This window comes from Stigmatopora argus, chromosome 23, assembly GCF_051989625.1.
Source record: "Stigmatopora argus isolate UIUO_Sarg chromosome 23, RoL_Sarg_1.0, whole genome shotgun sequence".
NCBI lineage: Eukaryota > Metazoa > Chordata > Actinopteri > Syngnathiformes > Syngnathidae > Stigmatopora > Stigmatopora argus.
The window spans coordinates 1,549,432-1,570,960 of NC_135409.1; the positions used below are offsets into that span (position 1 = coordinate 1,549,432).

Genomic DNA, 21,529 nt, shown 5'->3' on the forward strand with positions numbered 1-21,529 from the left:
ATACAGTGTTTGGTTAGCCTACTCTGACTACAGTTGTTGTAAACTTTACCAGCTAGTTGTGACAACATACCCAAGAGTAATTTGGTAGACAATAACGCAATGGGACTGTAGAAACTATAAATTACATTTAGAAAATTATAAAAGTGAAGCTAATGCCTTGTTTGTGTGTGTATCTGGCTGCTCCATTACATCAGTGCTACGTTTTTAGCAAGCTAAATTTGCTTTCCAGTTCGGTACTTCTGTGTAAGCATAGCACACTGGTCACATGGGTTCGCTTGTTTTACATGTCCCGATTAAATTCATTTTTTTTTGAAAAATCTGAATTAAACAGCATGGATTGACAAATAGGACAATTTTAGCTGAGCAATGTCAATTTTAATGGCTCATTTACAGCACCACCGTATCAATTGATCCTGACCTGACAGTTACACAAATATCTGCTGATTGTGTAAATGCATTTTCGATCGGTCAGAAGAGTTTATAGAGGATATAACATTATTCACATGTAGAAAATGTATCCTAATCAAGAATCAAATTTTATCTTCTTACAGCTATCCCAATCAAAGGATAACTGTTAGTAAAGAGGCACTAACAATGATCAAATCCCATAAACCACCTTTTAACAAAGACTGAATTGTAAAACACGCAAATAAAGTGACTCAAGAACTTAAACATCACTTTTAGGGAGTGGATTTGAGGAATGTGCAAAAACATAAATCCAGGTGTTCATAGTGTGACAATATATAGTTTTTGACAAAGCACATTCAGTAAGGCTGATGTTCTCAGAAGGAAAATCACCTCATAAATTACAAAAAAAAATAACACTTCCATCCTTAGAGACATCACCAAATTGACATTGTACTAGATTGTTGCAGCTCAGCAGTTAAACACAAAATAAATACAAAAAAGCACTAAAGTGGTCTTGACGACTAGGAAGCTCCTTGTCGGCTACTGCCGTGCCCCCACCCCTCCCAGGTTAAGGCCATCACACAACTCTCTGAAGGACATAGAGGATGCCAACGTTGTCGACGGTGATGAACGTGAAAAAATCGGAGGCCACGTGGATTTTTTTTAGAGCGCTTCCTGTTGGGTAGAAGGTCTGCAGGGCCTTGCCTTTGTCCACGTCCCACCACTGGATGACAAAACAAGAGATTAGGTTTGGAAACGGAAACCGCATATACAGTGCCACGAAAAAGTATTTGCACACACAGGTTTCAGACCATAAAAAATCAATTTTCATCTGAAACAGACAACCCAAGGAAAGAGAAAATGCAGTTTCTAAAGTTTATTTACCAAAGCAGAAAAAAATACAAACTTGTTTGGCCCTTTGTGAAAAAGTAATTTCCCCTCTGTTAAATCACAAAATAACTGACTAATCACAATTGCAGGAAAGCCGAGTTCAATTTCACAGACCACACCCACACCTGATTACCACCACGTGTTGAATCAGGAAAACATTTAAATAGAATGTGTCAGACAAAATGAAGTAGGCTACAAGATCAGAGCATCATGCCACGATCCAAAGAAATTCAAGAAGAAATGCGATAAAAAGTGATGGAGATCTATCAGTCTGGAAAAGTTTACAAAGTCATCTCCAAGGCTGTGGGCTCCAGCGAACCACTGTCAGAGCCAGTTCCACAAATGGGGAAAACTGGGAACAGCGGAAAACCTTCCCCAGAGTCGTCAGCCATCTAAAATTACTCCAAGAGTACGACAACGACTCATCCAGGAGGTCACAAAAGAACCTAGAAAAACATCGAAAGAACTGCAGGCCTCACTGGCCTCAGTAAGGTCGATATTCATGACTCTTTATAAGAAAAACACTGGCCAAAGCTGGCATCTATGGCAGAGTTCCAAGGCGAAAACCATTGCTGTCCAAAAAGAATATAAAGGCTCATCTTACGTTTGCCAAAAAACATCTTGATGATCCTCCACACTTTTGGAAGAACATTCTGTGGACTGATGAGTCAAAAGTTTAACATATTGGAAGGTGTACAGGCTGTTTCACTTGGCAAAAATGGCACATCATTCCATCAAAAGAACACTATACCAACAGTGAAGCATGGTGGTGGCAGTGTGTTGGGCTGGGGCTGCTGCTGCCTCAGGACCAGGACGACTTGCTGTGGTTGATGGAAGAATGAATTCTGCTGTCTACCAGCAAATTGTTTCAGTTATTGCTGCCAAAGGTGGCACAACCCGTTATTAGGTTCAGGGGGCAAATACTTTTTCACAGAGGGTTAGTAAGTTTGTAATTTTTTCTACCTTGGTAAATAAAATCATTATTTAGAAACTGCATTTTCTCTTTCCTAAAATTGGTTTGATGATCTGAAACCTGTGTGTGTGATAAATATGCAAAAAAACACAGAAATCAGGAAGGGGGCAAATACTTTTTCACGGCACTGTGTACAAGGTACTTACCTTAACGTAGCCACCGATGGAAACCAGAAGAGAGTCGTCTGGGGAGAAGTGTAAGTCAGTCACCCAGCCTCCGTGCAGTGAGTCTAGGCCGTCCTTTCCGTTTCGTGAGCATATCTTCAGCAAGGAGCCTTCTGTGACACACCACAACTGTCAAAATATGAGATTAATAGTTTAGTTAAGCAACATGACTTAAGCCCTATTTCAGAGGTGGTACAGACGACAAGAGTCTACCCGGATCTCGCCCCTGTCATCCCCAGTTGCAAGTCGTCGCCCATCCCAGGAAAAGCGGCAACTCCGCACGCAGTCTTGATGCCCGCGGAGAATGTGAACGCACTGCCAGGACTCGCTATGCCACATCTTGAAGCCCAGGAATAAAAATCATCTGAAGAATAAAGAATTTTGCATTACGGCTCGGAGACCGGACCTTGGCAGTCTTGTCGGCAGAAGTTGTGGTGAAGAAACGGCCGTCCGGGGAAACGTGACAAGACAAAACAGCTCCCCTGTGAGCCTCGATGTCTTGCAGATCCGCTCCACTTTCCAGGTCCCACACCTGAAAGAAAGGCGGCCTTGTGTTGTGTGACTTGATCGCACAATCGTGCTTATTTAATGGCTACTTACCCTGACGGTGCCGTCAAAGGACCAGGAGAGAAGTCGTGTTTGAGCAGGCGGCAGCAGAGAGAAGCATCGCACTTGTTCCTTGTGGCCCAGCAACACTTGACACTCGCCCGACTGCCACTTCCACACCTGAACGCGATGCAAATATATCCGTAATAGCAAAAAGGAGGGGTGAGAAAGACAAGGAAGCAAGTTGGCTACGTTGACGGTGGTGTCCTCGGATGACGAGATGAGCGTTCGGCCATTGTGGACGAACTGGCAGTGCAGCACTGTCCTGCTGTGTCCCAGCAGGGTGGCGAGAACCTCGCCGGAAGGTATGGCCATAATCTGCAAACGTGAAAAGTAACTCAAGACGCAAATCCGGGGGTAAAATACCTTGGTTGAATACCTGCACGGTGCCGTCCTCGGTGCCGAACGCCACGGCGAAGGGCTGCCTGCACAAGCACGTGCATCGGATACGCGAAGCCACCTTCTCGGACTGAAACAGCAGCGAACCTGCTCTGGCGGCGCGCACCTCCAGCGTACACCGTACTGTCAGCCTCTAGACTGAATGTCCAGGTCTATGTTGTTTACCTGCAGTCTGTTGCAGTTGTCTGCAGCCGAAACCACGAGTTCTCCGTCTGAATTCAACAAAGCATCAAAGTCTCTCTTCAGGCGCACCGCAGATGTGATGTGAACTTTATTCGTCTCCCATAGCTGCAAGGTTTCAAAGTATGTTTAGTATATTTTTACACTAATATCTAACAAAGATATTAGCGCGTCTAACCCTGATGGTTTGGTCGTCGGAGCATGAGAGAAGCTGGGAACCATCATGGGAGAACTGGACTCGTTGGACCCAACTCAGATGGCCGCTGCAGTCGGCCATCTTCTTATTCTCCTCCAAGTCCCACAGCTGAAAGACAACGTGAGGGTCATTGTAGTCAAAAGAGTATAAACCTTGCAAGAGTGTCACTTACCTCCACCGCATAGTTGGAGAAGCCAATGGCTAGCAAGTTGCTGGTGGGACACGCGTGACAATACTGCACCATGCTCAGACGACCCGTTCGGATCTCGAACAGCATATGTGCTGTCTCCACATTTATCACCTGCCATGAAGAACGGCACTCTGGCAAACCTATTCATGAAATATGTGCAGGTTTGACTCACCAACACAGCACTCCTGACGGCGCACACCAGCCGCTTGCTGTCACCTGTCCAAGTACTGCACTTGACTGGAACCTCCTCGCTGGCATCTGTGCACCACTCTCGCACATTGATACTTTTGAACTCGTTGGTGGAGGACACCTCGAACAGCTGGAGGATAGGTGGAGATTCTCTTTATTTGACCAGCTCTCTGGTGTTATGAAAGTCAGTCTTTATCTTGCCTTAACGGTGCCATCGTTGGAGGAGGTGGACAGGTAGGTGTCGTCGGGGGAGAAACAGCAGTGGTTGACTGGCTCAAAGTGTCCAAACATGGTGTTTTGTGAGCTGGGTTTGTTCAGGTTCCACAGCTGAAAAAGTAAACGGAAGATACACAATAGAAGTGTAGAGCAAGCATATTCTTTATCAAAATTATTTCCAAATTTGCACACTGACCTTGACGTTCATGATCCCGTCATTGGAGCAGGTAGCCAGCAGGAGGCGGCGGGTCGTGTTGGTGAACTCGCAGTGGTTGACCTGCTCCTCATGCTCCTCCTTGAAGACCCTCAGAAGCATGCCGCGCTCCACGCTCCACACCTGAGGCAACACACAGATGCTGGAAAAAATGGAGAAGGATTATCAAGTTCAACATTTTTACCTTGACTTTCCTGTCACTGGAGCAGGTTGCCAGGAGACGGTCGTCGGGGGAAAAGGCACAACAGAGAACCTCGTCATCGTGGGCTTGTATCTCTTTCAGCTTCTCGCCAGATGTGCTCCTAAATACCTGGGGATATGGGACGCACATTACGGATGCCCAAATCTGACAGATTTCACCAAAGGTCACCAAGAAGCGTGTTTGTCATTTGAACCTTGAGCGTCTGGCTGGCTCCGCAGGAAGCAATCTTGGCTCCATCATGTGAGAAGCAGGCGGCGTAGATGGAGCCCTGATGTGGGTGGATCACCAGCCGGGAGAGGTTTTGCACGCTGCTTTTATTTCTGGAGACGATGACACACAAATGGAAATCATTCCCATAAACCTCAGGCATTTTCCGTTTTTGCGTACAGCCAATCAAAGTAGAGTTTTCCGCTTTTGGCCCGCTCCCGCGCCTGCTCCAAAGCCTGTCCGTAGACTTCTGTGACCTGAGGCTGCGAAAGAGCTAGCTGGACAACATCAGGAAAAGGCCGCTGCTCCAGCTGGTGGCCGTTAAGGGATAAAAACTCCTGGAAGTGACTGCGCACATCGCTGTCCTGGCAAGGAAAAATCTCCTTAGTTTCTGGCGTCAATTTTCCTTGTCACATTCTGGCTCTTTACTACCTTTTCATCCAGAATGGGTCCGTATTCTACAAAGTCATTGATTAGATGGGCTGGACCTAATATCTGGGCCTTGTGGGTGACCCAGTCCAGAGAGAACATAAGGGAGTAGAGCTCCTGGGAACAAAAGGACCATGAGGAACGCGAACACCACCTATGAATGTGACCGCCTTTACCTGCACCAGGTTGGCCTTAGCCATGTGATAGGTCAAGAACCTGATCCAGTAGAGGCACTCATTGTCCCCTGATGCAGGCGGAGCTTCGTTGTAGTGCTGCTGGTACTGACGCACCACCTTGGTGTGGAGGTTCTGCAGCGATAAAACACGAAACCGCGTGAAACACCTATTATTGAACTATTTTTCAGGGGCATTATCATCATTCTCAACCTCCAGTTGGGCACGATTCTGCTCCACCAGGAAGTCAAGCTGGAGATCATGGAGGTAGTACAGCTGAGGTTTGCTGTGACTGTCCACGAACATCAGCGACTTGTTGACAAACTCCTCCAGGATGTCCTCCACTTCCTCAGGCTCCAGATCCCAGAGGATGGACAACACCTATGAGAAAAAAAATCAATACCTTGGGTTAAATGCTCATATGGGCCGGCTTTAAAAAAATACCTTGGCTGGAATCTTCACGTCTGGCTCTAGCACAGCGAGGTCTTGGTATAATTCTCGATACTCGTCGGGCAGCACCTCGATGCTGGCCGCCATTGCCTGGTCGAGCGCGTCATAATCGTATGATGACGACTTGCGTATCCGCTTGAACTGCTTTTGCTGCAGCTGCCGCAAGTAGTAATTCCAACGGTCTGGCTTCTCTTTGAGCAGGGCGCCAATCAACGACACCACCAGCGGGGAGCCTGACGTGAGCCAAAGGTGATTCAAAATCCAAAATGAGGTTCCAAATATTTGCAAGTGAGTGAAGCAGGAACACAAGGTACCTTTACATTCCCTAACAATGCTCCGAGCATCCTCAGGCAGACCTTCAGGTGAGTTTCTGGTGTACAGGGCGAGGATCTCAAGTGCTTTGGTGTCATCCAGACCGCTCTCAACCTCAACTTGATATTTAGCACCTGGAAAAAAGTCACACCAGTAGGTTTTCAGCTTGAACTTGGTGCGAATCATGAACTGCTTACCGCTCACTGAGTCAGCAATGCTTCTATTTCTCGTTGTCAGAAGTATGCGACAGTGGATATCGAATGATTTTAGTACCGTGCTGTCCCAGATGTCGTCAAAAATCAGCAGGGATCTGGACACCGACAAACAGAGACGTTCCAAAGGAGACCTTTGGGAAGTGATAGTGTGCGGCACATTTTAACCTGGGGTGTCTGCGCAAAATGAGGAAGCGCAGACGTTCTTTAGCCTCATCCAAAGAGGTGGGGGGCCGCTGGAGGGACTGGGAGTCCAAGCTCTGCTCCAGGCGAAAACACAGCGCTTGGATTTTTACGAGCAGGTCAACTTTGTCCAGCTGGCCGATGGACAGCCAGTGCACGCCTCCTGGGAAGCACTCTGTTGACAAGAAAAACTATATAAGAAATTGTTGCGCAGCAGAAAAATATGTATACTATATACCTTCAATGAGGCTCCGGTCTCGGACAGCTTCCGCCGCCAGAACAGATTTCCCAGAGCCGGCCATGCCGAATACCGTGACCCACCCCGGTTCCTTCCGGAGGTGGTAGAGCTTATCTCGGATCTGGTTGACTGGCTCTGGTCGACTCACGAAAACCACTGGCCTCTGAGGGACGCCGCCTTCACTCAAAACAGTTTGGACTGATAAAAATGGAAGGAACGGAAAACTTTGTGTCACAATGTATTTCTACTGGAGTTACAAGTGGGGGCTCATTTCTGAAACGTTCCAAGTATATTTCCATAGGAGATTAAGATCATTCTCACCATAGGATGTATCGTTAGAACTCTTTGGTGACACGCCAGGAAGGTTGCTGAGAAGCAAACCGGCCAAGTCGTAGTATGCCTCCTTGACCAAAGCATTATAGAAAGAGACAAAAGTGTTGTTGTCTTTCTTGAGCAGCAGCTCCAGTAGTGCTGCCGCCTGCTCTTTCCTGCTAGACTGCAGAATGACCCAAAATCAGCAAATATTTCAATGTAGAAAACTTGATTTTTTTTGTATGTCAACCTGAGCAATGATCCTCTCTTCTTCCTCCCCACTCAGCACACCATCGCTGATCATGTGGTCCATCAGGTAGGTGGGCTTGATGTCCTGCTCCAGGTTCAGGCGAAAGCGAAGCAGGCAGCTCCGTGCGCCTTCCTCCAGCACCATTGCCGAACATACAGGAAGGAGTCGAACCAATGCTACTGCAACCTAGACCATTAAGTTATCATATAGGTTTTTAGTTTGAGCCTGAAACAGCGTCAGAAGTATTGACCCACATTCGCAAACTATCTTCTAATACAGTCATACCTCTACTTACGAATGCCTCTAGGTACGGAATTTTCAGGTTACGAAAGCTTTTTATATGCAAATGAGTGCCTCGAGATATGAAAAAGATCCAAGTAACGAAATCCCCCAAAAATAAATGGATTTTCCTTATCCGTTAGTTTATTTTGAAATTGTCGCGGATCCACTGATTCTCACTTTAGAACCTTACTACACACTACTTGGCTATCATTGGATGTCTCACAACAACCAGATTCTCTCTTATGTACCTTTGACCGCCGTTCATCGTCACGAAGTTCTGACGGTGTTTTTTTGTTGCGTTTTTCCAAGTGTGATTAAAGCAGCTGCTTCTGTTTTTATTATCATGCCTCCCAAGAAAATGACCAGTGTGAATGAAAAGTGGTTAGCAAGGAGGAGAATGTAGTGTTGGTCGAGGAGCATAAAAACAAAATCTCTAGACTCATCATGTCTACTATACACGATGACCTGCCCCGCTTGAGCATCACTGGGTGCAGATGATCACGGCACATTGCTTGGCCAATCAGTGCTACGATGAATTTATATATCTTGAATTTGAAAAAGATCACATTTTATTTTACACTAAAGTCGGGTTCGGTGAATATTCATAAGAAACTGGTGGGGTTCGGTAGCTCCAACAAGGTTAAGAACCACTGCTCTAGAGTTAATGGAACACTCGGCAAGAAGGCGGACGAGGAGGAACCAGCGAGAATTCCAGCACCAAAAATCAAAGAAATACTGGAGAAATTTCACAAACTTCCTGCCTTCCTAGAAAAAAAAACATCCAGAAAGTGTTCACGAGTCGCGCGCTCGCCCACTTTGACGACGTTTGTCTGTTGCATTTTAGAAACTTTATTGAAAGTCACTAAAGACAAGTGTCTTTGGATAGTTTTTTTTTTCAACCATCACTGCATAGGGGCAACTTAAATCCAAACAGCTAAGAACCAGTAGTGACTAATAAAATGGGTGAAAAATTAAATTCCAAAGAAATCATAAAACGTTCATGTTTGTTGTTGATTAATGTTGTTAATGTTGTTGTTTTAATTCTTAATGTTGCGTTTATGAGATGTGTGTTCGTGTTTGCGTGGTCTCTCTCTGTTGCCTACCGTTAGCTTCTTCTTGCTCCCCTGCGTTTCAACACGGATAGATTTTGTATGCTTGTGATCCATTTTAAGACATTAATAAATCATTTTCTTACAATTTTCTCTCATTTTTGTGTGTTTTTCCACATCTTTCATACAATATTGGGACACTTAGACCAATTTTAAAGGGTTTAGTTCAGAGGTGGGCAAATTATTCAACAAAGGGGTGGGTGAGTCCGGCATTCCATTCCAACCCATTCCATCCCATCCATTCTTTTTTTGCCAATCTGGTGTTCTACAAGTGCAATCAATGGATTGCAGTCAGGTGGATCTTGTTTTCTGCAGAAATCTCATTGGTCAAAGTGTCTGTGCTGAATCGGTTGGAACAAAAACCTGCACCCACATCGGCCCTCGAAGACCGGTTTGCCCACCCCTGGTTTAGTTGGTAGCTGTGTGAGGACTATAGAATAAATTAGAGAATGTACATATAAAGTACTGCTTTGCTTACTAAATTTTCAAGTTACGAAAAAAGTTTTGGAACTAATTAATTTCGGAAGTCGAGGAATGACTGTACTTGCGTCCATTACCTTGTATTAATTTATTTACAGAGATCTTATTTTTTTCTTATTTACGAGATCTGATTTTAAAATCTGCAAGTGTACGAGGATCATTGAAAAGAAAAAGTGAATTAGAAATTACTATATGACAGAAAAACTATGAGGACAAAAACGCTAAAATTTGAAACGTATGCAATATCAGATATTGTAGCTCAATTATTATTCTCAATGGCCAATTTCTGTACCGTAAGCATATATGTTATTACCCATCCGAATCCGTCGTCATCCACACAATCATCATCATTTTCTGAACCGCTTTATCCTCACTCGCGGGGGGTGCTGGAGTTTATCCCAGCTGGGTTCGGGCCAAAGGCGAGAGAGACCCTGAATCGGTAGCCAGCCAATCGCAGGGCACAAGGAGACAAACAACCATGCATACTCACACCCATACCTAGAGGCAATTTAGAGTGCCCAATCAGCCTACCATCCATGTTTTTGAAATGTGGGAGGATACCGGAATACCCGGAGAATACTCACGCAGGGTCGGGGAGAACTCCACACAGGTGGACCGACCTGGATTTGAACTCAGGTCCCCCACTGTGAGGCCGACGCGCTAACCACTCATCTGCCTGGCCACCCACAATATCAGATATATTTTTCAATTTAAGAAATATCCGATTAATCATTTTAACTCAGAAGCGAAAGACTTACAACATGTCGAGACAAGTTCGCCCACTACCAGTGCTGAGAAAACAAAGAAATCACGGGTGAATACTTACGAATGTCTGCTTTCCTCAACTACAGGATATTTGTCAAACTAACGATGACTGCACTATAAAGTCAAAATCCACTGTCAAAATTGAGTAAAACTAATTTCCCCCCGATTACTCACTCCCAATCTAGACTGCCTGTTTCCTGGTTAACAACTGGTCCTGAAGGTGGCGACCAATAGTGTGCCGATGTTAAACCACGTGATGGATGAGGTCGTCCAATATCCAGACGGCTAACGCCTTTAAAGACGACTTCGTTTGTTTCCTGCAGTCCCTGCTAACTTCGGCCCAGAGGCGGGGGGCACCCTGAATTGGTGGCCAGCCAATCGTAGGGCACAATGAGACAAACAACCATTCACGTTCACACTCATACCTACGGCAATTTAGAGTGTCCAATCAGCCTACTATGCATGTTTTTGGAATGTGGGAGGAAACCGGAGTACCCAGAGATAACCCACGCAGGCCCAGAGAGAACATGCAAACTCCACACAGGTGGACTGACCTGGATTTGAACCCAGGACCCCAGAGCTGTGAGGCCGACGCGGTAACCTTGTTTACTCCATCAGTATACTATATAAACGATGAGCGTTTAATATTCTCAAATGATCCTGTATATTCTGCAGAGGATGATTATTATTAGAAGTAGTATTAATTTTTATTCATGGAATTGTAATGAGAATTAAATATTTTGTCTCATTTGCAAGGATTGTGCAAATACAGATTTGCTGTAGTTTTTGAAATCGTAATTGCATTGATATTAACATATTTAACTATGCCTTTTCTTGCTACTGTCACAATGAAATTTCCCGTATACGGGATGAATAAAGTTATCCAATCCAATCCAAAATAATAGGGATACTTGCAACATTTCTGTATTTTTTATTACATTAACAGTAGTATAGAAGAAAACAATATATTTTTAATGTAAACTACAGTGAAGGTAAATAATTGCTTTTTGTTTTCTGTGCATCTTTGGATCCGCACTGAACACAAGATCCCTTAGGAATCAGCACCTTTTTTGTATATTTCCACATAGGGTCTATCAAGCATATGCAGGAATATGGTAAACTAAAGTACAGAGCTATGTAACAAACATCAGCAATCGCACAAAAAATATTGAAGGATGCATTTAGTTAAACAAGCAAAAATAACAAAAATAGGACAAATATACAAAAAAATATCCTAAATATTTTTTATAGCTCTTAAGGAGCTACAAACCTTGTACTGTACAATGAATTACAGTTACTATAACAATCCTTCAAAGAAATCATGAGTCAATGTTGTTATCAACATTTGCATGAAAGGATTATGACACAAAGTCAAAATGTATCTTAGACCAGTGATTTCCAACTTCCTTTATAAAGTTCATTTCGGTGCAAATATATAGTTATCTCCGTACTTCAATGCACAGCATAATGAAATAATCTTCTACAAAATAGAAGGGATTTAAAAGAACTGTCTATGTACTGTGCCATATGACAGATTCATGTTTACTTTGTTTTCTAAAACTAAACAGCCCTGTTATATCAGTGGCGGGCCGTCAGGGCCTTCAAGGCCCTCTCTGCTGGCCTAAGAAATATCTGAATCATATATTATATTTTGTCCATCAATACTTATTAAATAATTCCAAATTGTCTGTTAGCTTCCTTTCATTGCTTTTCCCCCTGGTTACACTGCTTCCAGATGTGTTTTCATATTGAAGCATTTAACCAATCACATTTCAGCCATTATTTGTTGCCAGGGTCAGAAATCTGCCTCAAGGCCTTTACAATCAGTTCTGCAGGCTCTGCTGCATTAAACAAGCGTCGATAAGACTGTTGCTTTAACCAATCAGATTTCGAGTTGGCAACACCACAATCCCTTGTCGCAGGCGTAGGGATACATACTTGCCTTCTCGCAGGCGTAGGGATACGTCATCGCTTTCACCAACTATGATTGACTAGTGAGAGAGTGGATTAGCCAGAGCTACCAAACTGTATCTGGAGCGAGCTGCACAAGCAAATATATTGTTGTGTTGATTTAAAGCCATTTTCAAGACAGACTTTTCAAGAAAAAAAGGTGGACATCATTAAGAAAGTTCGGACAACTCCAAAGCAAGCAAATCTGTCACAACCGGGAAGGAACATTTTCAGCACTAAATCGAATAAAAAAAGTTTGGCGATAGAAAAGAAAGAGAAGAAAGGAGGATGGATATTGTGTACAGGTAAAAAGGATTTTTGGTAAGTAAAATATGGCTATATTCCTAAATAATATTTCAATTGTATGAGGTTATTATTGATGATTTTTTGTGTCGCAGCTGTAGTTGAAATAGAGGTTTTATAGCCATAAACTAGTTTTTGAGGGTTGGATTGATTCAGACATAGTTGAAGGCGTCGCTAGGAAAGTCACGGACCGCCACTGCGTTATATATTCACTTTTTGGTGAGATTTTCCTGAAGTATTAGCTGAACAATGTTTGGGATAGACATCACTGCAAGCTCAGTTTGCTCCTCCGGTGTTAGTCTCAATAGTTCACTCAGAGGTGACGAAATCCTGAGGAGGGGAAGCCGGTGACTGGGAGCTATTGCTGAACATCAGCTTCCTGATGATGTCGGCGTAGAAAGGTCCATACACGGCCCGGTTGTAGTTGACCAGCGAGAGGAACTTGGCAGCAAGTGAGGCCAACTCCAAGCGGATGGCATCAAGGCCGCTAGGCGTTTGTTCCAATCTGGTTTCTGGTTTGCGATCGCAGATGAGCGCCATGAAGTAATGCTGCACGCGGTCCTCTGTGGACACAGAGAAAGACACTAGGACATGATTGCGGTCAGGAGTACAGGAGCGGAATCATCTGGCACTTACCAACGAGAATGCGGATTGGGTTGTCCTTCTGCGCAATGGCGCAGATTTGGCCTGTGAGGGTGGTTTGGAGCGAGGTGCTCAGCGTCGGGTAGCTCCTCTCTGCCAAGGACTTGTTTAACTCGCTGCAAATCTGAGCGCTGACGCTGACCAGCGCCTCATGAAGTTTAAAATTGCTGGAAAACAGACAAAAAAAAACAATACGATGAGCCTAACTCCAACATTGAACCCAGATTCACATACTCACGGGTCGTGCATGTGGTTCAGCAGCACAGCAGCCATCCTCTTGAGACGCTCGGACAAGGCTGCAACACCCTGAACGGGCCCGGCGACCGCGTTGTGGACAATGAGCAGTACCTCGTTGACCGCCTGCCACTGCCTCAGTTGCGCCTGCACCTCCCGTAGACGGCCCTCATCCGTCATCCATGTCTAACAACACCGTAGAAATGAACATTCAGAATTCTCAACGCAACTGATCATTCCAATGGGAAGCACTCACCTCTGGGAACGGGTGCTCAGTGTAGTCCCACAGAAGGATGTGTAGAAAGGCCGCATTGAGGACTTGGAACGGTCCGGGTAGACACGGTTGCCCTTTTTCCTGAATGCTCGGCATGCTGGATATAAGCTCCTCAAAAGTCATTTTGATCCACGCCACGGTGTTGTTCAAGGCACCTGACACATGGACGCCGTCAAACACCAATTACTTGATCCGGTTATCGCGTAGTGCTATGCTCACCAGGCGTCTTTTCCAGGATGCTCTGGAAGGTCGCTCTCTCGTACTCCACGCTCTGCTTTTGCATGATAGGTCGCAGGCTATTGATCGTGAGGTTGACAAAATCGGTCTTCATCAACTCCAGCACGCGGAAGATCTCCCTGATAAACAAGGCACTCACTGTGACAAGTCTGAAAGCTTAACTTTGTATTGCAAGCTTCTGCTTTTTTTGGACCTACCTAAAGATCATCACAATGCTCCCCGGGTTCTCCCTCAACTTCTGAATCTCCTCGTCGCGGACGGGGGCGCACATCTTTCCCATGACGTTGATGATGTATGAGGCGAGCCCTGCCACGTCCACGGCGTCGTTGTCAACCTGCTGCCTGATGAGATCCATGTCCAGCATCTCCAGGATCTGCGTCCGCATGCGGTTGGCGCCCGGGTTGAGGAAGGACAACAATATCTATACCAAAAGCGTAACGTCTCATTTTAGCGCGAGAATAAAAAAGGTAATTTTACATTCCATACCTCCCGGATTTCTTCCAACAGATTAATGGCCTGCTTGTACTCGGGTGGGTCATTGTTTATTTCTGACTCCAGGCTGTCCCAGAATGCGTTGTGGACATTGTCATGTACCAACTTCCATAAACTGTAAACGTAAAATGTATATAAATATTACAATTTCTGAGAATGTGTGTGTGTGTGTGCGTTAGTGTGTTTGTAAGCCTAACCCGCAACCCTAATGAGGATAAAGTGGTTCAGAAAATGAGATGAGATGACAGGTTTGCTAACTTTACAACTTGATGGGTAAATGTTTGGTAATTTGTACAAGTGTCATTGGCATGGAGCAGTTCAAGGATCCTCAAGGCTACTTCACATCAGGAACACCGATTGAATTTGAGTCATTGATTCAGGTAATCATTAGAATTTCTCGCAGTACGCAAATCTGAACACGACATTACAAATAACCTTTACATTGTTGAGTGCATGCGATTTGTGGAACCATAATGTGGAGAGTGTTTAGTGTGCTGTTTGTACATAAACTGGGGCAAACAGTTTGAATGGGTTTTCCACCTTTTTTTATTCAAGAGACTTGGCTAACATGCACGGTCAACAGATCAGGGATTTGGTTAATTGTAAGAGAAGTCGATCGCGTCCACGCAACTCAGAGCACCCGTCAGTGAATCTGTGTTGGAGATCGTTGTGTGTTTGTATGCGCGCCAGAGAAGTGGGAATTTCGCCAAGCTTCCATTTAAAGCGGTACAGTCTCACTGAGTACAGATGCTTTTTTACGCACATGAGATCTGCTGATGCAGTGATAAAAAAATTGCACCCCACTCACACGCCTCTCGACACCAGAAAAGACAGTTTTCTTCTGAAAGAAGATTCTGATTGTGGCAGCGGCAGTCTTCAGTCTTCTGAGCAAAAGGCACGTCCCTCCTCCTGGTTTGATTCAGGCAATTGGTTCAGCTCAGCTGCATTATTTAAATATGTGTCACCCATTCATGAGTTCCTTCTCCAGTGTTTTCCAACCTTTTTGGAGCTGCGGCACTTTTTGCATTGAAAAAAATCTCAAGGGACACCACCATCTGAAAATCCTGTAATTTCAAACTATGTCGCCTATATTAACAATAGTCATTGTCATCAAAGTTTCATCAGCAGGAATCACATAAACCTCCAAAATTATTCCAAAATCAAAGTTTTCACACTGACTTAGCTAATGTCACCAAAAGTTGATGTCTGCGGACCATGAACAACTTCCGGTTCGAGTGATGCAAAATAAGTAGTAATGTAATGTTTTTAATCGCATCATTTTTCGACTTTTCTCCAATTATTACTTAAATCTCCTAATATGACACAAAAAAAAATTGTGCTCACACAAACTTTACATCAGCAAAAGTTGATGCCCTAGAAACCAAACAACTTCTGGTTCATTTTGGAGAAAAATAATCAATAAAAAAACTTTCACAATTTGAATCTTGTAATAGTATAATCTTATAACTTAACGTTCATCATATTTTGATTTTAAACTTGTAGTTCAATTTTAATCTCATTATATTCATATACATTTTTCTCTCTGAATATTACATTGTATGACTTCTTGCAACTTCCCACGGCACACCTGACCATTGTTCATGGCACACCAGTGTGCTGCGGCACAGTGGTTGGGAAACACTACCTTAGGCAAATAGATTACCAAAACACCTGCCCAAGCAGGTGGGACCAGCGAAGCCGGGCCCCTCTGCTTGTGTATTCTAATTAGAAACATTGCCTGAGGACCAACAAAAATATAAGTAAATGCCAATTGAAATCAAAGCTTTAGTTAACGGCACAGCGTTTGAAAGTTGTTTTGCAAGATGGGTTTATACGATTTGCCTAAACGAGCAGCCCTGACCTGTTCCGGGACACAGCGCAAATATTTGTGTGTGTGGGTTGACGCAACTGAGAGTGAAAACTGGCATAGAGTGTGGCAATAAATGTCAACAGTGACCGTTTTAAAAGCGCCATAATTACCTGTCCTCGGGCAGGCTTTGCGGCTCCAGGTGGAAATCGCGATTGACTACTATCTCGTGGAACAAGTTGAGGTTGGAGATGCCTCTGGCGCAGTCCATTACCTCGTCCAGGGTGAGTGCATTGGGAGGGCTTGCTGATACGGAGATTTAATGGAGAACTGAATAAAAACAGCTGCGCTGCACGTACGTGCTTTACTCACAGGAGGGCGTGCAGTGTTTGCTAGAACCATCGCTGATGAAGCTCTCGCGCGAGCAGTCGGTGTCACTGGCCGACGCCGTGCTGTTGAAACGGTGCGATGACGACAGTGACGATTCGCCGTCGCTGCCCTGCTCGTCGCTGCTAGAGGTGGAGGACGGACACTCCTTGTTCAGAGGCATCGTCAAGCTGCAAAGTGGAACAGAAATGAATTATAAACCATAGGAGTGGTTTGACAAGCAAATTCCAAAAATCAAATCAGACACAAATTCGGTAAAAACAATTTTATTCCTAAAACCCTCATTGAAACTCTCCCCTTTGTTTGAGTCTTTGGATGTAGGACCACTAACTTCGTGTGACATAACTTTAATGGAACAACAGCGAGGTGAGCTCAAGCGTCTCCATAGAAACCAAGGAAAACTAGAGGGCTTGTCAACATTGGATACTGTTACATTAAACTTGTTTAATACTGAAGGTTTCACAAAAAACCTTAATGGTAACAAACAAACCCGATTGGTTGCTTGGTATCTATAATTATCTCGCTATCGAAAAATGTGTTACATCAAAAATATAACCCTCAACTAATATATGTACTATTTTTTATTTTGCTGCAGAAGGGCATTTTCACAATTAGGCAGTTGTCTAATATTATCAAAGGCCTATGGGGTTGTTCGTCATGCTATCTGGAGCTAAAAATGAATGCCCACTCGCACTTTGGTTTAACAATAGCACTTGTGCTGCTTTGTGGTGTAGAGGTTCACTTGCCTGACTTCGGTGCGGGCAGGCGCGGGCTCGATTACCACAGGTGGCGGTTTGATTGGGAGTGCGGATGGTAGTTTGCCTCTCCGTGTGCCCTACGACTGACTGGCGACCAGTCTAGGGTGTAGTCTGCCTTTAGCCAGATGACAGCTGAGTTGGGCTCCAGCAACCCCCACAATCCTTTCTGGGATGGGCAGTATGGAAAATGAATGAATGAATGATAGCACTTGTCTAGTGGGGTTGTTAGTCGTACATGCATTGGATTGGATTGGATAACTTTATTCATCCCGTATTCGGGAAATTACGTTGTCACAGTAGCAGGAGGGTGAGGATGCGGGAATAGGAAAGGCATTTTAGACATAAATAGATAGGTAATAAGTAGGTCAAGAAATAAATACATGAATAAATATATAAATAAATAAGCGTGTTGCTTAGCACATATATACATACATACATACACATAAATGTACATGCATGCATACGGTAGGTCTTAACACTCAGCCATTTTTTTGTTAAAGAGCCTGACAGCTGATGGGAGGAAGGATCTGCGGAAGCGCTCCTTCCTGCAATGAGGGTGCTGCAGTCTATTGCTAAAGGAGCTTCGGAGGGACTCCACAGACTCATGCAGGGGGTGGGAGGTGCTGTCCATGATGGACATCATCCTGGTCAGCATTCTCCGCTCTCCCACTTCCTCCACAGAGTCCAGAGGACAGCCCAGAACAGAGCTGGCCCTCCTGACCAGCTTATTCAGCCTGTTCCTGTCCCTCTCCGTGCTCCCGCATCCCCAACAGAGCACTGCATAAAACACTGTAGATCCCACCACAGTGTCGTAGAAAGTCCTCAGCAGTGTCCTGCACACTCCAAAGGACCGTAGACTCCTCAGTAGGTAGAGGCGGCTCTGGCCCCTTTTGTACAGGGCATCTATGTTTGTGGACCAATCTAGTTTGTTGTTGAGGTGAACACCCAGGTACTTAAAATTCTCCACGATTTCAATGTCCATTTCCTTTGTCTTACTGGTGTTGATGTAGAGGTGGTTTTGCCTACACCAGTCAACAAAGGCTGTGATGACTCCCCTGTACTCCAGGTCGTTCCCGTCCGTCACTCGTCCAACAATAGCGATGTCGTCAGAGAAGTTCTGGAGGTGGCAGGTGTCTGTATTATGTTTGAAGTCCGATGTGTAGAGGGAGAAGAGGAGTGGAGAGAGCACTGTGCCTTGTGGGGCCCCCGTGCTGCAAGCTACCACATCAGACGTACAGTCCTGGAGTCTCACATATTGTGGTCTGTCCGTGAGGAAGTCGATGATCCATGCGGCTAGGTGGTTCCTTACTCCAGCCTCCTCCAGTTTCCCTCTCAGTAGGACCGGCTGAATGGTGTTGAACTCACTGGAGAGGTCAAAAAACATCATTCTCAGCGTGCTTCCCGTGTTCTCTAGGTGTGAAAGAGACCTGTGCATCAAGTAGGTGGTAGCATCTTCCACACCAATGCCTGGACGATAGGCGAACTGCAGAGGGTCCAGCTCTGCATTCATCAGGGGGCTGAGGTGATTGAGGATGATTCTTTCCAATGTCTTGATCAGGTGAGAGGTTAATGCTACCGGCCTGAAGTGGTTTGGCTCCCTGGGGTACGCAGTCTTAGGAACTGGGACCACACAGGAAGTTTTCCACAAGGTGGGGACCTTCTGTAGACTGAGGCTGAGGTTGAAAATATGCAGAATCACTTTACCAAGCTGATCCGCACACTCTCTCAGTAGACTGGAGCTGAGGCCGTCTGGACCGGTAGCCTTCCTTGCCTCGATCTTCTTTAGCTGTTTTATCACCTGATCGACAGTAATGCAGAGGCCGATGGAAGAGGGGGAGGAAGAGGGGGAGGAAGAGGAGGAGGAGGAGAACGAGGGGGGAGCGTTGCTTCTGGTCTGGGGGGTCAGGGGAGTGGGGGCATGACTGAATCTGTTAAAGAACTGATTCAGTTCATTGGCCCACTCCCTGCCGCCGGACTCCGGGTCTCTCTCACTGTTCCCTCCATTGCCCAAAATGGTCCTCAAGCTCCTCCAGTCCTCTTTGGTGTTGCCTCTCTGGAGTTGGTTCTCCAGCTTCCTCCTGTAGATGGTCTTTCCCTTCCTTATCTCTCTCTTCAGCTCCTTCTGGACCATTTTCAGACTCTCCTTCTCCACAGACCTAAAAGCCCTCTTCTTCTTGTTCAGGAGGGCCCTTAGATCCCTGGTGACCCACGGCTTGTTGTTGGAGAAACAACGGACCTTCTTGGAGGGTACAATGTTCTCAACACAGAAGTTAATATAATCTGTGATGCAGTGGGTCAAGCTGTCAATGTCTTTACTATGTGAATTGCACAGCACCTCCCAGTCAGTGGTCTCAAAACAGTCCCTCAGTACCATGCTAGTCTCCTCGGACTATGCACACGTGCTCTTGTGTATCCCTGCTGTGTCGTTCATTACACCATCCGCACGAGCAGATAGCTAGGTCACATAAAGAAGCAGCAGGCCAATTTCTGTGGATTATCCAGAGAGATTGCGGACTAGGGATTATTTTTGGCATCTGCACCTCCTTCACGACATGAGTCAAAAATGTGTTTTTTTTGTCAGTTTTAAACTCCATTTTGAATCGTTTTAATATTTCACTTGTATTTTGCAGTCATTGGGAAAAATTAAACAACAAGAATTTGACAATAAAGCAAAAATGTATTTGAATATGATACCATGTAATTAAATAAGATGGGAAATATGGTAGATAAAGTGTAGGCTCAATTGTGCATCAATAATACGAGTGTGGGCTGCTAAAGCTTTGAACAATGAGGTTCAGATTAGTGTAGCACAATGTAAACAAAGCATCAAATAAGAGGTGGGTCTTAAAGGCACGGTCCCTCCCATTGGCTGAATCTGTCAGTCACTCATCCTTACATGGAAAATCTTTGGTTCCGAACACAGCACATGGCAAAGAAAAATCCACACACGCGTGAGAACCAAGTACACGTGATCTGTACAAAACAAAAGCAATAGTATTTTCATATTTACCTAAAAAAATAAAGGAATTATCACACTTAACTTTCATCACGATATTTTTCCATGATTAAAACATTCACTGTACATGTGAACTTTAATGCTAAATTGTAATGCATAATTTATATAACTAATTTGTTATTTGAGTACATTTTGAGATTTCTTCCAAATTCTCGCGCTAGTGAGCAAAACTCGCAAAGAAGTGATTACTTGGAATGGAAAAAAGTATGGTACAAATGTGTTCTTACCGTGTTTAAGTCTCCCGTAAAGGTGACTATTTGAAATCGTTGTTATGTGAAGATAAGTGTCGTTGTTTTCTGTGTGTTGATCTTGACTGTTTAAAGGTCCTTCAGTAACGCAGAGGAGCTCCCGGAAATTTGGGCGAAACCATTTGACTATTGGTAAATAGATGTGTTAAAAGTGAAACTGTGTCATGTGCTTACTTCGGGAAGTTAAATAGTGCTCTCAATTTTTGCAAGCTGTACACTATAGAAGTAACATTTAAATGGGAAAGAAAAACTAACCCGTGTTGGCTGAAATGGTACGCTCCCATTGGCTTCTTATGGGAGGTGTTTGTTTACGGATATGAATTCACTGCGAAATGTTAACACAAGTCTTCTTTTGTGACACTTTAACCAATATATAAGCAATTATACTTACGATTGTGCCCTTGCATGTAAAAGGAGTGACGATTTTTGAATAGTCTTTATTGTGTGATTGGTAACATTTCTGTCGTCATAAAAACAACCACACACAAATTAACGATTACATTCTTATATATATATATATATATATATATATATATATATATATATATATATATATATATATATATACATATATATATATATACATATATATATATATACATATATATATATATACATATATATATATATACATATATACATATATATATATACATATATATATACATATATATACATATATATATATATATATATACATATATATATATATATACATATATATACATATATACACATATATATATATATATATATATATATATATATATATATACATACATATATATATATATACACACATATATATATATATATATACACATATCTACATACACATATATATACATATATATATATATCCTACACACTTGTATTCAACCATCTCAGATCATTGTATCACCAAAATGTCACCAGCTATGAAATAGCAAATGAATGACCAAAGGCTTTCTA

General features: G+C 43.8%; 2 protein-coding genes across 7 annotated transcripts; both read right to left on the reverse strand.

The window, feature by feature from the left end:
• Window positions 1–353: 353 nt before the first annotated feature.
• apaf1 (apoptotic peptidase activating factor 1) lies at window positions 354–10,460 on the reverse strand. 3 transcript variants are annotated; one of them, XM_077593563.1, is made up of 27 exons: window positions 10,292–10,458; window positions 7,595–7,780; window positions 7,354–7,528; window positions 7,033–7,230; window positions 6,780–6,969; window positions 6,597–6,709; window positions 6,402–6,533; window positions 6,082–6,320; window positions 5,851–6,018; window positions 5,641–5,772; window positions 5,468–5,581; window positions 5,216–5,400; window positions 5,022–5,148; window positions 4,811–4,936; window positions 4,609–4,749; window positions 4,398–4,523; window positions 4,180–4,326; window positions 3,990–4,118; window positions 3,800–3,925; window positions 3,607–3,729; window positions 3,422–3,547; window positions 3,235–3,360; window positions 3,037–3,162; window positions 2,843–2,968; window positions 2,650–2,775; window positions 2,419–2,565; window positions 354–1,132 (listed from the first exon to the last, which is right to left on the reverse strand). In XM_077593563.1, exons 2-27 carry the CDS (start codon window positions 7,736–7,738, stop codon window positions 986–988), a joined length of 3,759 nt encoding a protein of 1,252 aa, XP_077449689.1. In that variant the 5' UTR covers window positions 7,739–7,780; window positions 10,292–10,458; the 3' UTR covers window positions 354–985. The 3 variants fall into 3 exon arrangements, with proteins under 3 accessions (XP_077449689.1, XP_077449690.1, XP_077449692.1); XM_077593564.1 differs by lacking the exon at window positions 10,292–10,458 and having other exon boundaries at window positions 7,354–7,523; window positions 7,595–7,740; XM_077593566.1 differs by lacking the exons at window positions 354–1,132; window positions 2,419–2,565; window positions 2,650–2,775; ... (10 more) ...; window positions 4,811–4,936; window positions 5,022–5,148 and having other exon boundaries at window positions 5,216–5,395; window positions 10,292–10,460.
• A 685-nt stretch (window positions 10,461–11,145) lies between these two features.
• On the reverse strand, window positions 11,146–20,838 carry tcp11l2 (t-complex 11, testis-specific-like 2). Of its 4 annotated transcripts, XM_077593956.1 has the most exons (12): window positions 20,558–20,624; window positions 20,211–20,287; window positions 17,303–17,480; window positions 16,542–16,726; window positions 16,343–16,475; window positions 14,357–14,477; window positions 14,068–14,291; window positions 13,853–13,989; window positions 13,616–13,788; window positions 13,364–13,545; window positions 13,120–13,292; window positions 11,146–13,067 (listed from the first exon to the last, which is right to left on the reverse strand). In XM_077593956.1, the coding sequence occupies exons 4-12, from the start codon at window positions 16,717–16,719 to the stop codon at window positions 12,793–12,795; spliced, it is 1,596 nt and encodes a 531-aa protein (XP_077450082.1). In that variant the 5' UTR covers window positions 16,720–16,726; window positions 17,303–17,480; window positions 20,211–20,287; window positions 20,558–20,624; the 3' UTR covers window positions 11,146–12,792. The 4 variants fall into 4 exon arrangements, with proteins under 4 accessions (XP_077450082.1, XP_077450084.1, XP_077450081.1 ...); XM_077593958.1 differs by lacking the exon at window positions 20,211–20,287 and having other exon boundaries at window positions 14,068–14,243; window positions 20,558–20,838; XM_077593955.1 differs by lacking the exon at window positions 20,211–20,287 and having other exon boundaries at window positions 20,558–20,831.
• Between the last annotated feature and the right edge of the window lie 691 nt (window positions 20,839–21,529).